General features: G+C 44.0%; 1 protein-coding gene across 15 annotated transcripts in view; it reads left to right on the top strand.

The window, feature by feature from the left end:
• The window catches only part of LOC112996840 (dystonin), a 306,620-nt gene that overhangs the window by 25,871 nt on the left and 266,068 nt on the right, over positions 1–14,681 (top strand). For 10 of the 15 annotated variants that reach the window (XM_064508599.1, XM_064508595.1, XM_064508610.1 and 7 more), the window contains exon 4: positions 6,988–7,195. In XM_064508599.1, the coding sequence (XP_064364669.1) occupies positions 6,988–7,195 (208 nt within the window). Of the gene's footprint in view, positions 1–6,742; positions 6,832–6,987; positions 7,196–8,293; positions 8,497–14,681 lie in introns of those variants that run through there. The other 5 variants (XM_064508608.1, XM_064508606.1, XM_064508605.1 and 2 more) reach the window with 2 other exon arrangements.

The following is a 14,681-nucleotide window of genomic DNA, read 5'->3' as shown; positions in this document are numbered from 1 at the left end:
AAAATGGAAGTAACGATTCTATCTTACTGATGATTTTAGCATAAAACTCAACTAAAATACCTCTTCCACCTGCTGTAGCTTCCCAGATGCTCAGAGCTCTAATATTATTTTCCCATCTGCAAAACCTTCAGTACCTTTCTGTCTATTTCTGTAATGTAGGCACACTATTTCAAGATTAAATACTGCAATTCATGTTGAAAATCTGAATAGAGGAAGTATAAGATGGATAAAATATGGAACTAACATCGGGAATGTCATACTGATTCATTTTCAGGTTACATTCAGTAAGAATCTGCATTTTTGTTAGCACAGTTTTATTGAGCAACTCTTCAAGAGAAGGGATGACTTTGACACAATATGGCTACTTTTAACTGTATCCATTTGGTCCCATTTATAAACAGATCTTAGTTACCCAGCATAAAGTATGCCTTGCTTTCCAATCTCTTGATCAGAAAAACAAAAATCCCCAAGCAGATTTTCCTTGCACAGCAAAATTCTGTAAGCGCACTCTGGGGAACATTTTTCTGCTTTATTTTTCCTCTTATGATGGTCATCTTGGTTGGTGGAAGTTGCTGAGATCTGTGGAGATTATCTTGGCAGTACGTGATCCCATCCGCTCATCTCCCAGTTAACAGATACAAATGTAGAATTTCTCAACTTTTTGCTCCTAAAAAGAGACCACTGATACCTGAAGTAAATGAAACTGAAACTGTTTACTGTGGATATGTCACTAATTTCTCTTCTTAGAGAGCAGCTGCTAGAAGATGGTGTTGCTTCAGACCAATAAATACTTGATATTTGGTGTTATCTATGCAGTACAGAGAGGTGGTACCCAAGCCAAATAATTTGATGTACTGTTCATTGCTGTTTCTGCTGCCTCCATTGCAGATGACTTGTCCAGGGACTAGTTCAGTATTTTACCAAGTTACTATTTAATGAAGAACTTATAAATGGTCATTGGAGCAGGGATCAGCATCCAGCTCTTTCTTCTCTCTGGAGGGAGCCTGCTTGCCCCAGTGCAGAACGCTATGCTCTCTCCATCTTTCTCATCATGTACCAAGACATCTTGAATCCTTTTTTAACCTGTGTCACTTTCGCAAGAGGTCCTCACAGAATAGTCTCTAGGCTGGTTGCGAGGAGATGAAGGTTTGAGTCTAGGTACTTCTTAACACACTAATGAGAAGGCAAACAGTTTCTTCTCTTCTTTTACGGTTCAAAAGAAAAACAGTAGTCTCTGCTCTGCTATGAAGAGGACTGAGGACCAATTCCAGGAGAAGGTTCTGGGGTGTGTTAGGTCCCTAAGAATGAGATACTGGATCATCCTGCATCATCATGCTTTTCTGACAACTTAATTCCTACCAAAAACTCAGTTTTGCATCACTTGACTTTTAGACATGTAACTGGAGAGCTACTAATGAGCACAGTTGAATGTTACAAACTGTCCAAGTACATATATGGATCTAGCTCTTTGTGCATTTTGAGTGTTATGCCCTCAAATACCTATTTCTTCTCTGAAAGTTGCCTCCTTACGATCATTTTCAAATGGTAGAAGCTGACCTGCTATCATTTGGAAAAGACCCCATCTTCTTTAAAAAGCTGGTGAAAATATCTGAATTTGCTTAGTAATGGTTTTATAACTACAGTCACAGAGTCAAAATGCATGTTTTGCATGTGATACAATCAACACTGAGTGCTTATTTCCATCTTCTCTTGCCTTTAGAAAGACAGAATGTAAATTGTCTCTACAAAGCAGTAAATTGCCTCAATGTTTGGAAAGCTTAAGTGTTCACAAAAGTAGTTTAACACAGAATCGGACCCCTGATGCTCATAAGTTTCAGATTTAGTGTATTTGCCTTCCAGCTTTTTCCTTCTTGCTTTATGACATGAAATACAAAAGCAAAGTCTGTAGTTATGTTTGCGTATCCTGGTAATGCAGGCACTCTCAGGTATGGATGTTCTCGTAAATGACTGGCACAGAACCAGGCAAGAATTTTCGTATAATATGGCTCAGTCCTTAACAGTGGAAGGTTTTTTTTTTTCTTTAAAGCCTAGCAGTTGGTTGTACATTGCCCTTGTTTGTAGCTCATTCGTGTGTCTGCTTTGAATTGTGCTCATTCCTGAAAACATGCAGTCCCAAGGGGCTCACACAGCCTGATTACATACCTTGGATGTTTTGTATTCTGCATTGCACTATCATATAATCAGGTTAAACTGGTAAAGATTTATTTATGGGAAAATCTAGTCACTCTTGGTTTTGTCTTACATTTATTAAGCAATTTTACTTTAAAAGATGATCCACATAATATCATTCAATCTGGGATGTTAAAGAAGGACAAAAATAACATATTATACTCAACCAATATTCTTAAATCAAGAAAAAATTTTGTTGAAACATGTTCAGTTCAGTAAAATTCAAACACTGATGCTTATTTCATATGTCTCACAATCATTTTTTTTTCTTTATTTCTGTTCATGTTTATCCATTGCCCTCCATGAACCTGAAAGAAAAGAAAATGTGTTCCAGGAATTCCAAGTTAGTTCTGTATGAGTGAAATCTAAACTAAATTGAAAATTTAATCTCAGTCAGGAGCATGAGGCAATGTTGAGCTGTACTGCCCGAAAGTTTCCAAAAACCTAATCCAGCATGAACGGACTCATAGCATCAACAATAAGATGTGAAAGTGCAAGATACCTAAACACCCTGTTATTTTATTAGCTTGCAGCTGGCCAGCACAATCTCAAACATGTGTCATAAGCAAAAGTTGGAGAGTTTTTGCGATATGGCAATAATTCAGTATCAGCCTCTTGGTGCCTTTTGCCTTCTGAATTGCCTGATAGAGTTTAAAAACGGGTCTCTGCTAATGTTTCTCCATTGGGGAATGACGGTGCAGAACCTGCTCGCCGCCTTGAGGCTGTCAGGTCCCATTTAGGTGTGCCTGATCTGATGTACAGTGCTGCTGTGTGCCAGCTCCTCTCTCCCTCGCCGAGTAGCTGCTGGTGCTGTGGCTTTTCCGTGTACGGGAAAAATATCCAGAATCCAGATGGATTACAAGCGAGACAAGACACTGCACCTGATGCTGTGGTGGTACGCAGTGGTGTGCTCCCAGTGAGGCAACAGTCCACCCCCAGCCCAAGTGCTGCGCCCCACATCCAGTGCCACGTTCTCCCACCTCACTTCCACCTGACCCTCTGCTGTGCCCTGCCCACGACAGACAGTCTGTCCTTCCTTTCCCCTTCAGAGGAAAACATGGCTTGATGCTTGGCCAAATCCCTCTTACGAGAAGTATACTCATACTTCTTTGAAATCATCCCCATCGCTGAGAAACAGCTCCCTTTTACAGCACGGTGGCAGGCCTGGCTCTCAGACAGCTGCTGAAGTCACCTGACTACAGAGAAACGCCTAGATACTGGCAGAAATGAGTTTTGCTCTCCTAAATGCCTGCCAGTGGTAATGACTTTCCCTCCCGAGAAGCACCAGTGAGGCTTGTGTGTGCAGTTTGCACCCCCCGGTGGTACTGATGGTGCAATTATCCATTAAGTTTAATCTTGTACTTCACATGCAGACAAACTCCTCTTAGATTTGCCTATCTATGACCAATAGATGACATTATAGGCATAAAAACTATGCAAATTCAGCAGTTCACCAGTGACCAATGGTAGAGGCTACATACAAATCTGTAGTCTCGTGAGCATGAGGAATGCATCATCAGAGGTATAGAATAAGCAGCTATGTATCTGGGCTGTGACCTTATGGGCCTTCAAGCTAAGCAGGGTCGAGCCCTGACCCTCATTAAGTCTCAGAGTAAGCTAAGTAAGGAGATGTCTGATCAATATTTTAGCAGATATATAAGACAGCTCACTCATCTGACCAAAAAAGAGTTGTGTGTTGTTAACAGTTAATGTTTTTCATTTGCGTACAGCAATGTGCTTATAGAATAATAACAGAATTGACTTACATATCTTGATTTTAACAGCATATAACAGATTTGTTCACATACTAACCAGCCAAGAACCTTTTGCAGGATGTTATAGATGTTCTGATTTTTTATCAGTTAATATGTTGCTATAATCAGGGAATGTTTATTCAGGACTTACTGCTATGGCATGGAAAATGTATTTGCTAGGAACAACCAATCCAGTGGAACAAGTGTTAAGCATGTTGTGAACAGTGGCTGGGCAAAAGAGTAATTACAGACTTATCAAAGCTATTCACTTATTCAAACAAAGCAAAGCTGTTGTTCAGTTGTAAATGTCTCTGGAACAGCAAAGTCCAGATTCTTAAAAATACTCAGGCATTTAATAGGGTCTGCTGGAAAGTATCTCCATGCTCAGAAAAAGGTAGATTGTAATTAAGTTAGAAGTTGGCATTAGCATGATTTCTTAGATCAAGTTTGCTAAATTTTGCTATTATGAAAAATTCCTTTCCAAGCATCCTACTTTTTTCTGAAAATGAGATAACAGGATTTCTGAAGAGTTAATAAGCTAAAGTGATTTTTGTTCATTTGTTTTGTCAATACATGCATGAAATAAGATAGAAGGGACAACTTAAAAGAAGACAACTAATTAGAATACATGCAGATGCCAAAGATTGCTCTACATCTGCCTGTTCAGTTTCATTTCTCAAAAATATGGGAGCTCAAGGTCTTCTCACGTGGCTTATCTTCCATTATTGCAGCACAGCTGACCAGAAGGGCAATGTCCTTTCTCCTAAAATCGACATTTCAATAGAGGGTGGAGTGTTCAGTGGTGTGTAGGGAACAAACATTTTACAGTTCTTTTGGATTCTTGGGGTAGGAGTAACTACGAAAGGTAGCTGTTATTATACAAAGCCACAAAGCTTTGAAGCAGACAAAAAAGAAAAGAATGGCTATTAGGATGCCTTTTGAAAAAAGGGAATCTTGTTGAGCAGGCAATATAATGATGCAGGTCTCAAGCAGGATACACAGTGCTGGGATTAAAGGGAATACTTTCTCTTTTAAGGCAGAATCTGAAGCTAAGGAGAGCCACAGGAGAAACTTAATCCTTGACTAAGCACATCATGGACCCTGTTAGCCCCACCTGGTAGAGCAGACTGCCCTCTGTGCCCTGTAGCGAGCCGCGCACTTCTGGCTCCCATCAAGAAGAAGCCCGTATATGGCCATCCTGCTTTATGCAATTCTACAAAGTTTTATCTTAGTATATAAATTGGCAACAAAATATACCTTGCACTACAACAGTTATGAAGACAATCAGAGCTGGAATCAGACCTCTCATGTTCCTGCTTCTCTGTACCTATCTCATCCCACCTCTGTATCATAATGCTGTGAACAAAAAAATCAGTTAATTATTTTTATGCATCCATTCCCTCTTCCCCTTTCTCAAATTTATCAGAAAGTGCTGTAGAAAGAAAAGAGGATTGGAATAGAAGTGAATGAGGTCAGGAGGAGCATCCACTAATAAGCGATTCCCTCTTGTTTAGTGGATTATTTAACATTATCATTGGCAGTTTTATGCACAACATGTAGTACATCACATTGCTACTTTGCATTATGCAGTTTCTGTGTTTTTAAATAGGTAAAATGCTGCAAAAGTACAAAAATAGTCCCTAATGTAATTATAATTAGTTTGTTTGTCCATCAACTGAAAACCTGCAGTAAAATTGTTCAGACAGCAGCAATAAATTTCTCAGATCTCAGTCACAGTACAAATGTCTCCTGTAAGTAAAGGCACACTTTACGCCCTTCTAAAAATAGGGGGGGGGGGCTACAAAGTTTTAGTATCAAAAACCTGGAATCTAGATGGGATGCAAGAAGACTGACCCTACAAAACAGAGTGTATGGCAGCATACAACTCTCCAAGTTGAGTAGCATACCATGAAAAAATTAATGCCACTGTCATACCTGGGCCAGCATCAGGTTACGCTGTTGAAAGACTGCCGCCATAGCCCCCATCTTAAACCACAAACTAAATCTGTTGCTTTGCAGTCAGGTACCCTTGGAAAAAACACAAGTATCTTCAATCAGAAAACACGGAGCAAAAGAAATAGCCCCCCATCATGTCCTGATGACCTGTGTATGATGCTCTGTTCTAAAAATTGGTTCACCAGATTATCAGCTCTGTTGAAATATTACCAAACACCTCTGCTTCCCACTTTCAGGGGAAAACAGAAATGGCAGCAGTCCTATCCCTGCAGTGCATCAATGCTTGTTTACACTTCTGGAAGCACGCTTTTGGGGGAGCTGCTACTGGCTGCCTGCACTGGGAAAACAGGCATAAAGTCTGAAAACCGAGATCAGACGTTTGTCGACTGAAGCTGTCTTGGCAAAGAGCGGCTGAAAGCCGCCTTTTGTGCCTTGCTTGCAAAAGAGGCTGTTCTGAAAAATCACCCTTCCTCCTTCCTTCCTTCCTTCCTTCCTCCTTCCTCCCTTCCCTCCGCCGGGAGCCGGCTGCTCTCGGCAGCCCAGGGCTGGCGGCGGGCGCCGGGCGGCAGCGCCCGGCCCGGGCGGGGTCTGGGCGCTCACAAAGACCCGCACCCTGCGCTGGCTGCGGGGGGGATGTTTGCTAGCGGCAGAGCGACATTAATGATTTAACCAGCAGCTCAGCGATGGCAAATCTTTTTCTCGTCCTGGCGGGGGAGCCAAATGCTATCGATTTGTAGCCCGGAAGGTTTTTTGTTGCTGCTGGCTTTATTGTTGGAGAAGTCGGAGGACCATTTGTGAGCTGGTTGCCTAGCCGCAGGCCACAGTCCTCCCGCAGACATCCTCCCAAATGCATTTTCACTGAAGGCCGGCTGTTTTCCGGAGGATCATCCTCGCAGCTGCACACACGCACGCACCGCCACACGCAGCAATGGTGAGCGACGCTTCCCTGCCCTGTCCTGGTTTTCGGGGGGGTTTCGCAGCCACGCGGAGCGGGATGGGTGCGCGGGCGGTGCGCGGACACTGCCGTGGGTTCGCCACCCACGCGATCCCCGTGTGTGTGTGTGTGTGTGTGTGTGTCTCCGTGCAGAGCTCCGGCAACGCGTCCTACCGCTGCTCCATGTCTTCCTCCGCGGATTTCTCGGACGAGGACGACCTGAGCCAGAAGTCGGGCACGGTGTCGCCGGCGCCGGGGGACACGCTGCCCTGGAACCTGCCCAAGCACGAGCGCTCCAAGAGGAAGATCCAGGGCGGCTCCGTGCTGGACCCGGCCGAGCGGGCCGTGCTCCGCATCGCCGGTAAGGGCGCGCCGGGGGCGGCAGCGCGGCCGCTGAACGAGCCCCCCCAGCTCCTCGGAGCGGTGACTAAGCTATTTGGCCATTTTTTTTTTCCGGCTGGGCGAATTAATGGATGTGGGAAAGAAAGATGAAATACGTGCAGGTGCGCCCATTAAACTTTCATGGGAAAACGCATTAGCGGGATGAGGGCCGCAGCGGTTACTTCAGCGGTTTCGCATTGTGCCTGCGCTTTGCCTGCGACGCGGCCGGGCCGGGAGGAGAGGCGCCCGGCTCCCTCCGTCGAGGCAGCACCGGGCTGCGCGGGGCGCACGCCGAGGCCGCGGCTCCCGTCCCGGCACGTCGCGGCGCTCTCCGCCCGTGCGGGCGCCTGGCGCCGGCAGCGAGGCAGGACCGCGCCGTCCCGGCTGCGGGCGGCTCGCTGCCTCCCAGCGCATCCCGGGAGCCTGCGGCGGCGGACGCCGGCGCCCCCCGCGGACGCTCGTGTTTTCCGCGCTTGTGTGCGCGCCCCGCGGCCCCCCCTCGCCTCGGATCCGCCGCGGCGGCCGGGGGGCGGCGGCCGGGCCGGGGCGAGCAGCGCCCCCGCCGCGCCGCTCCGCGGGGCCGGGGCGGTGCTGCCTGCGGAGGGGCCGCGGCGGCGGGGGCGGATCCGGCCGGGGTCAGCCGCGGCCAGGGAGGGCGGGCAGTGCGCGGGCGCAGGCGCGCTGAGCGGCGGCGGCACCTGCACGGCGGCGGCGGGGGGAGCGGGGGCGGCGGCGGCGGGGGGCGCTCCGGGCCGAGGCGGTGCCCCGCGGGGTGTCCGTGCGGCGGCCGCCGTCGGTGCGGGCAGCCCCCCACCCCGGGGCCGGGGCGCCCCGGCGCCGCCCGCCGGCTCCGGCCGTGCCGTGTCGGGGTCGCGCCCCGTCGCAGCGCAGAGCCGCCGCGCTGAAACCCACCTGCCTTGGGAGAGGGACGGGCGGGGGCGGCCATGGGGCGGCGGGCAGCGGTGGCCCCCCCGTCCGTCCGTCCCTCCCTCCCTCGGGCCGCCGCGCCGGGGGCGGCGAGCGGAGCGGCGGCGCGGTGGCAGCGCGGCCGGGCGGGGCGGGCCGGGGGCGGTGCCGCGGCGGCGCCGGCAGCACCCGCCCCTGCCTGCCGGCTGCCTGGTCTTTGCCGTCCCCGAGGCTTGGGGCTGTCTGGAGCCTGGGAGGGGACTGGGCAGCGCTGAGCCCCGGCCATGGCTGGGTACCTCTCCCCGGGCGCTTACTTCTACGCCGAGGAGCAGGAGTACCTGCAGGCCTACGAGGATGTGCTGGAGCGCTACAAAGGTACGCGGAGGGGCGCGCAGGGCCCCGCGCAGACACGGCTGCGAGGCTGCTCGTCGGGGGAGCTGCGGCGCGGGGCCCTGCGTGGCGACCCCCGTGCCTCTGCGGAGCCTCAGTTTATTTTCCCCTTTTCTATAGCCGCGCAAAGAGTGCTTTCAGTTCCTGCAGCACCTGTTTTTTTTTTTTTTTTCCACTGAACACAGGAAAAATACAGGGAAAAGGGAGGCGTTTAGCATAGCACAGATACAGCTAATTTTATTAGGCGTGTAGATTGCATTGCTTTCTGTAATTGGGACGGAAGACAGTTGGGGAACATGATTCCTTATATTTCGGTGTATTTTGAGTATTTAATCTTAAAACTCCTAACAGAAATGCCAAGGGTCTGATTTTAATTAAAGTAAAAAGAGGTGGCGTTAACTGTTCGGATTGAATCTTCATCCCAGAAATAGTTCTTACAGCATGTCACAGAGCATTTAGCATTTGCTGTTCTGAGCCCTCTTGTAATATTTGGGGTAAAGGTGGGCTGGACTTTATAGCTGAAATTTTTATTTGGAAACGTTATGATTTTTCAGCGATATGTTTCCAGTCACTCACGAAGGTTTTCGTTAAATGGTTTCCATTGAGGGGAATGGGAGTGGCGTAGTTTAAGACAGCTGGATTTGAAGACATTAATAGCTGATTTTATTTAATCCTGGTTGTTAATGGTAGTATTTTGAACCCCCCCCCCCATCACAAACAGTTACTTTGAATTGGGAATTTGTCAGGTCTGAGAATACTTTCTACCTGTTCCACTTGCAATTTCTTGTGTCATTAGCAATATTGACTAATGACTCCTTTGTGTCTGTTGCCCATTGTGTCAATGCAGCTATGGAGCATGTGCACTGCCTCTGTGCTGAAATCCATTAGTGCATTTTAGATGAGAAATAATTATGGCTCATAAGAGATGGTCTTGAAAGGGACATCTTTATTCCACTTGCTCTTTATTTTTTAAGCTGTCAATTGCTTTGTATGTAGCTGAGCTAATTTTTGCAAAATTTTAAAGGAAGTAGTCTTTTTCACGCTGGAAATAAAAGCAGTGAGAAAATCTTATTTTTCTGTCCTGCGTCTAATCCAAAATACTGCTATTCTACTTTAGATTATCTTTGATTTAAAAAGAAATTTGCTGCTAGACTCACATGTTTAATAAGGATCATTCTCATATCGGTTTTTCTACTTACTTAAAACCTAGGTAGGTAGGTAGGTATTAGGCCTAATTTCCCCTATTTCAGTGAGAGTTTTACCTGGATAAGGACCAAAACATTTGGCTTTTTTAACTGTTGGAAGACCAATGGATTTTAATTAAAATAAATTGAAATATTTTCGGAATTTGCTTTATTTCTAGTAAAGATGTGACTGAGTTTTAGGAATTTATCACATTACTTGTGGGAGAAAGCATCAGGTGCATTCACATGCTATTCTCAATGACAGCAAAATCCTAAAATTGTTCAAAGGCATCCAGTTGCTGCCGCTTTCGTTTTTAGTGTCATATTCACTACATCAGTATGCTCTATTTTTGCTGCTTTAGATATACTTTATTCAATCTTTGAGAGCAGGTAAAGATTTGGACTTGTTTTAATTATGATCTGTTGGAAACCTGGAAAATGCATTATTTTCCAAAATGTGTTTCCAAGCCAGTCATGATTTCCCATCAGAGTCCCAGCAGTATGACTTCACTACAGCGATTGTTGCTCCGATGGCTTGCTATGGGAGCTGATCTAATCAGAAAAGAATTGCTACAATATATGCTTTGAAGAGGGAGTGCCATTTCTCTAAATTTCTGTTTTGAAAACATTGCTTTTTCCTGTGTTAATTTTCTCTGTCAAATGCAGAACATGCCGACTTCTATTTTTAAGGTGAGCTCCAAAAGATTATTTTAATGCTATTTTTTTTCTTTTTACAGCCTGCAGAATGCACTTGTAGTTGTTGAGGGCATTATCAGGGTGCCAAATTATCTATGTCCCAGCTGTTGAATACTGTAACTAGCAGAGTCAGCTGTACAAAATTCATTGCCTGTCTTGGAAGGCTTGGAATCATATGATGCCGCATCATTAAGACATTTGGGCTGTTTGATTTAGGAAAAGAAAAACAGTCCTGTTTAAACATAGAAAAGGAAAGTTTTGGTCTTCATCTTTTTGTATAGCCAAACTAGGCAGCAGATCTTCAAGACCATGCGAAAACAAGAACTTGGTTGTAGATGAAACCAAGATATTTGTGCGTCTACAAATTCTGTCTGCTGACCATGTCGTTAGCTGTGACAGTAAATAATTAGGCAACTGTTTGCTAAATCTGAGATAGCACAGAAGAACATTTGCTGTGGGAGAGAAAAGAGTGTTGTTTTCTGTTTCGCAGTCAGCTCAGTCACTGGCCATCGTATTTTTTTCTTGATCTACGTAATAATTCACAGGCAGTATTTCTGAAGCATTCTGATTGAAGAAAAAAGCCCAACAAGTCATATTATCTCAGATGATTCAGAAATTATATTGAATCAAGCTACTTACTAAGTGGAAAAATGCTTCTTTGTTACTAGCACCTCTAGAAATGGTCAAAGGCAATGCCTTTGTTGTGATAGTGGCAATAAAATGTCCAGTATATTTTATCTGAACCGTGTGACTAATTTCACATGTCTTGTTGACTAGGAAGATGAGAAATGGTACAAAATACTTGTTAACATAACTACTAATAGTTCAACTTCATCTTGAAAACCATATCTGACTTCTTTTGGAGTTTGTAGATGACTTAAAAAATTAGTCACGTTGCTTGCTAAATGATCTCATCTTTGCCTGAGAATAAAAATTAATGAAATTATTGTTATTGGCAACCTTCCTGATAAGTGTGTCTTCGTGGTTCCTTCTGACTTAATAAGAAAATATCCAGTAGTATTTCACATACATTTAGCTTTTAATGTATTAGATGCCATCTCTGCCAGATAGAATAGATATGCATTGTTCCATCCCCACATTATTTCAGTTTTAAAGACTTTAAAATCGTTGTTGTAAAGATCACTGTCTTTAAGTACAGTGTTTTCATTGGATTTACTCTGATATAAGTCTCCTCCAAAGATGTATTTTTCAGTTCAGGTAGTAAGTATGTATTTAAATAACAGTTGCAACAAACCTCATTTCTCCCCCAAATTTTGAACAATGATATAACAAAGTTGCCTCCCTTTGACATCATTATTGAAATGGGAACATCTCATAATGACTGTATGATTGTTATCTCTAGAATAGCGATAATTCTTAGAGTTAAGTATTAAATAAATCACAGTTTTTCGAGAATGTTCTCACAACCGTATATGCTGTAAAAGTTTAAAATATAGAGAGCTTCCTGGCCCATGAAGACGTTTTAATGCTTTGGATTTTGGCTCTGTAGGAAACTGATCTATTTGACAGATCTATTCAGCTTGATGTGACTGCCCATAAAAAATACAGCCTTGCAGCTCTGGGACTTGACTGAATTGTTGTTTTTGATAGGAGAGGTATCACATGAATGTTTTCTTTGGATTGAATGCCCAATTACTGCTTCCTTCAAATACTTCTGGCTTGCTGCATAGCTTCTGCCTCTGTAGGGAAGAGAGGCAAGTCTGGAGCAACAGATGGCAAAACTAAGGTTGGGTTGTTTAAACTTCATTACATTACATTTCCATTTCGGTTTTTCTCTCTTGCGTTAAAAAAAAATCTTTAATACTGCATGTTCTGCTGAAGCATGGCAAACAGGTCTGGTTTTTTTATACTCTGAGAAGCAAAGTAGTCTAGAAATAGAAAAGAACTAGCAGGTCTCCTGCTGCATTTTGTTGCCTGTATAGGGTTCAAGGACGGTGTAATTTATGTATTCTACCGCCTCATTGCGTGTAGTTGCAAGTAAGCATGCAAGACCTGAGAAAACTGTTCTGACGTTGGTTGGGCACTATTTCTGAATTAATATCAGCAGTGTAGATGCCTGTCATCCAGCTCCTTTTGGCTGACTTCTGGAGGGGGCCATTCACCCAGACTGGTTTTTGGATGTCTGAAAAGGGGGAAATTTATGTATTTTAGTAATTTTGAGGCTCTTCCTAAGTGTGTTCAGTATTGGACTTAGTCCAGGGATATTATTCTTCAGAGATGGCTTCATAGAGCAATGATGAGGGGCTGTGGCAGACTCTTCTGAGCCTGGAGTCTGAGGATTTGTGAAGCTCCATGTTTATACTCTGAACTCCAGGGCCTGCACTCATAGCCTGCAGAAATCTAGTTCTTCTCTGCTCTCAGCTCTGTACTAACCAGATCTCATAGTTTAGGGCTTCTCATTTTGAATTCAGGAAGATATACTCAAGTGAGTAGTTGACTAGGTGCTTTTAATTTAGTTTTTAGTTTCATTCTTCTTTGGCACAACAAGAACTGGTGGCATATAGATGTTGGTTCTGCAGAGTGCATAAGTGAATTCACATCTTAGATGATTTTCTTCCACCTGTTTTTAGGTGCTGGCAATTTCTAGTTTTGGAATTGATCATTTTTAATTCAGTTGAATAGGGTAAGGTTTTTGCTGTCTAGTGCAGGCTGCGTTGTGGATTATCTGGCTGCACATCACCTAATCTTTTCTTTGGCGCCACGCAGGTCTTCAGCATGATGACATTGGAGTCTGCCCTGTACTTTGCGTGTCTCCTACAGCAGTTTAGCCTCTTGAGGGTGAAGAACTTAATAGCGTATGTGTTGTATGAGGTCGGACAAAATAATCTAATGGACTCCTTGGGCCATATAAAAATGAAAAGCTGCACTTTTACTCTGGTAAAGCATTCTTTCTTGATTAAGAAAAATTTGTCACTGTTTTGGTTTATATTGCTTGGAGACAGATAGCAGTAGACAGTGGGTTTTTTTCAGTGCTTTTCACCCTAAATATGGACCAGATTGTGCTGGCTTCACTTCTTTGGTTGGTTTGCTTGAGTTAAGTTGAAGTGGGCTTAATTTTGTTGGAATAAAAATGAGAACCTGAATACTGACAAATTCAGTGAGGCTTTGTGTAAAAGCCTTATTATTTGGCCAGCACTTTTTGAGCGAGTATGATGGTTTAAATAAGCTGAGCCTCTGTCTCCATGACTTTAAAAGATACCTGTTTGGATGACTAAGGTGGGCAGAATTTGGCCATTGATTTAAATATCTTTGGTATGTGAATTGGGGTAGACATCAGAAAAATGTTCATTTTGTTGCTTTTCTGGTACTTCCCAATTCCCACTGAGTCAGCAACACCTTTGAAATAGAGACCACACAAATATTCCATTCTGTCTTTTTATTATGGCCAAAATCAGGAGGTGGTGAAGCATGGAGGAAAAAAAAAAAGGAAAATGAACTTTAGTCATCATTATGTTAAAAGGCTTGTTTTGGCTCTGTTTATATTTTTGGGTGAGATTGTTCTAACTCTTTTCTGTGATCGGCTTCACTAATGTCTAGCGATCCTTTGCATGAAAACCAGAGTATGGATTCTTCTCTTTCCTCTACCCTGTTTAAAACATGCCTCATCTGAAAAAAATATTGCATCATTTTGCTGAACTTAAGTATGTATTCAGTATGAAGTGCTTTGTAAAATAGAAATGGGATAATTCTCCTGCTTAAGTGCAATTATTTCATGAAGTTCTGGCTTAAAAGAATAAAGTTGCGTAAATGTCAGATGTGAATGCAGATTATTGCTGCATGCCTGAAATGTTTCTTGTAAAACATCATTAGAGCTGTTTAATTTAACAAAGCCTGATTTTTCTGTAGTGAGTGAAAATATTCATGTACTGAATGCTTTTAGTCAACCCAGCTTTCAAACAGGTGAAACAATGCTTACAAAGACACTTCAGTCTACAGGTCAAATCCTGAAGGGCATGTTAATAGCCAGATCTTACAAGTCGATCTGTGTAGGCAGACTCCCGTGCTTTTGCGGCAATACACTGCCTTCAGAAATCCACCCACACAAGCCTGTGTGCAAGACGGGGGCCCAAGTAACAGCTCAGCCTTTAATAAGGCATGCTCTTGCTGAGATCGGTTGTCCTTTAGGACGTTAGAATTTAGCCTTAGCTACATTAAAAGTCAGTAGATGTGTTTCCAAATTTAATTTTGTTATAATTGTGTACAGTGCACATTTTGTACAAAAGTAATCTCTCAGTTCTTTTGATTTTTGTACTTTTTAAGTGAATACAG

The sequence above is a fragment of the Dromaius novaehollandiae genome, chromosome 3 (assembly GCF_036370855.1).
Source record: "Dromaius novaehollandiae isolate bDroNov1 chromosome 3, bDroNov1.hap1, whole genome shotgun sequence".
NCBI lineage: Eukaryota > Metazoa > Chordata > Aves > Casuariiformes > Dromaiidae > Dromaius > Dromaius novaehollandiae.
Note: the sequence above shows the minus strand (reverse complement) of the source record. Positions and strands in the feature narration are given on the sequence as shown.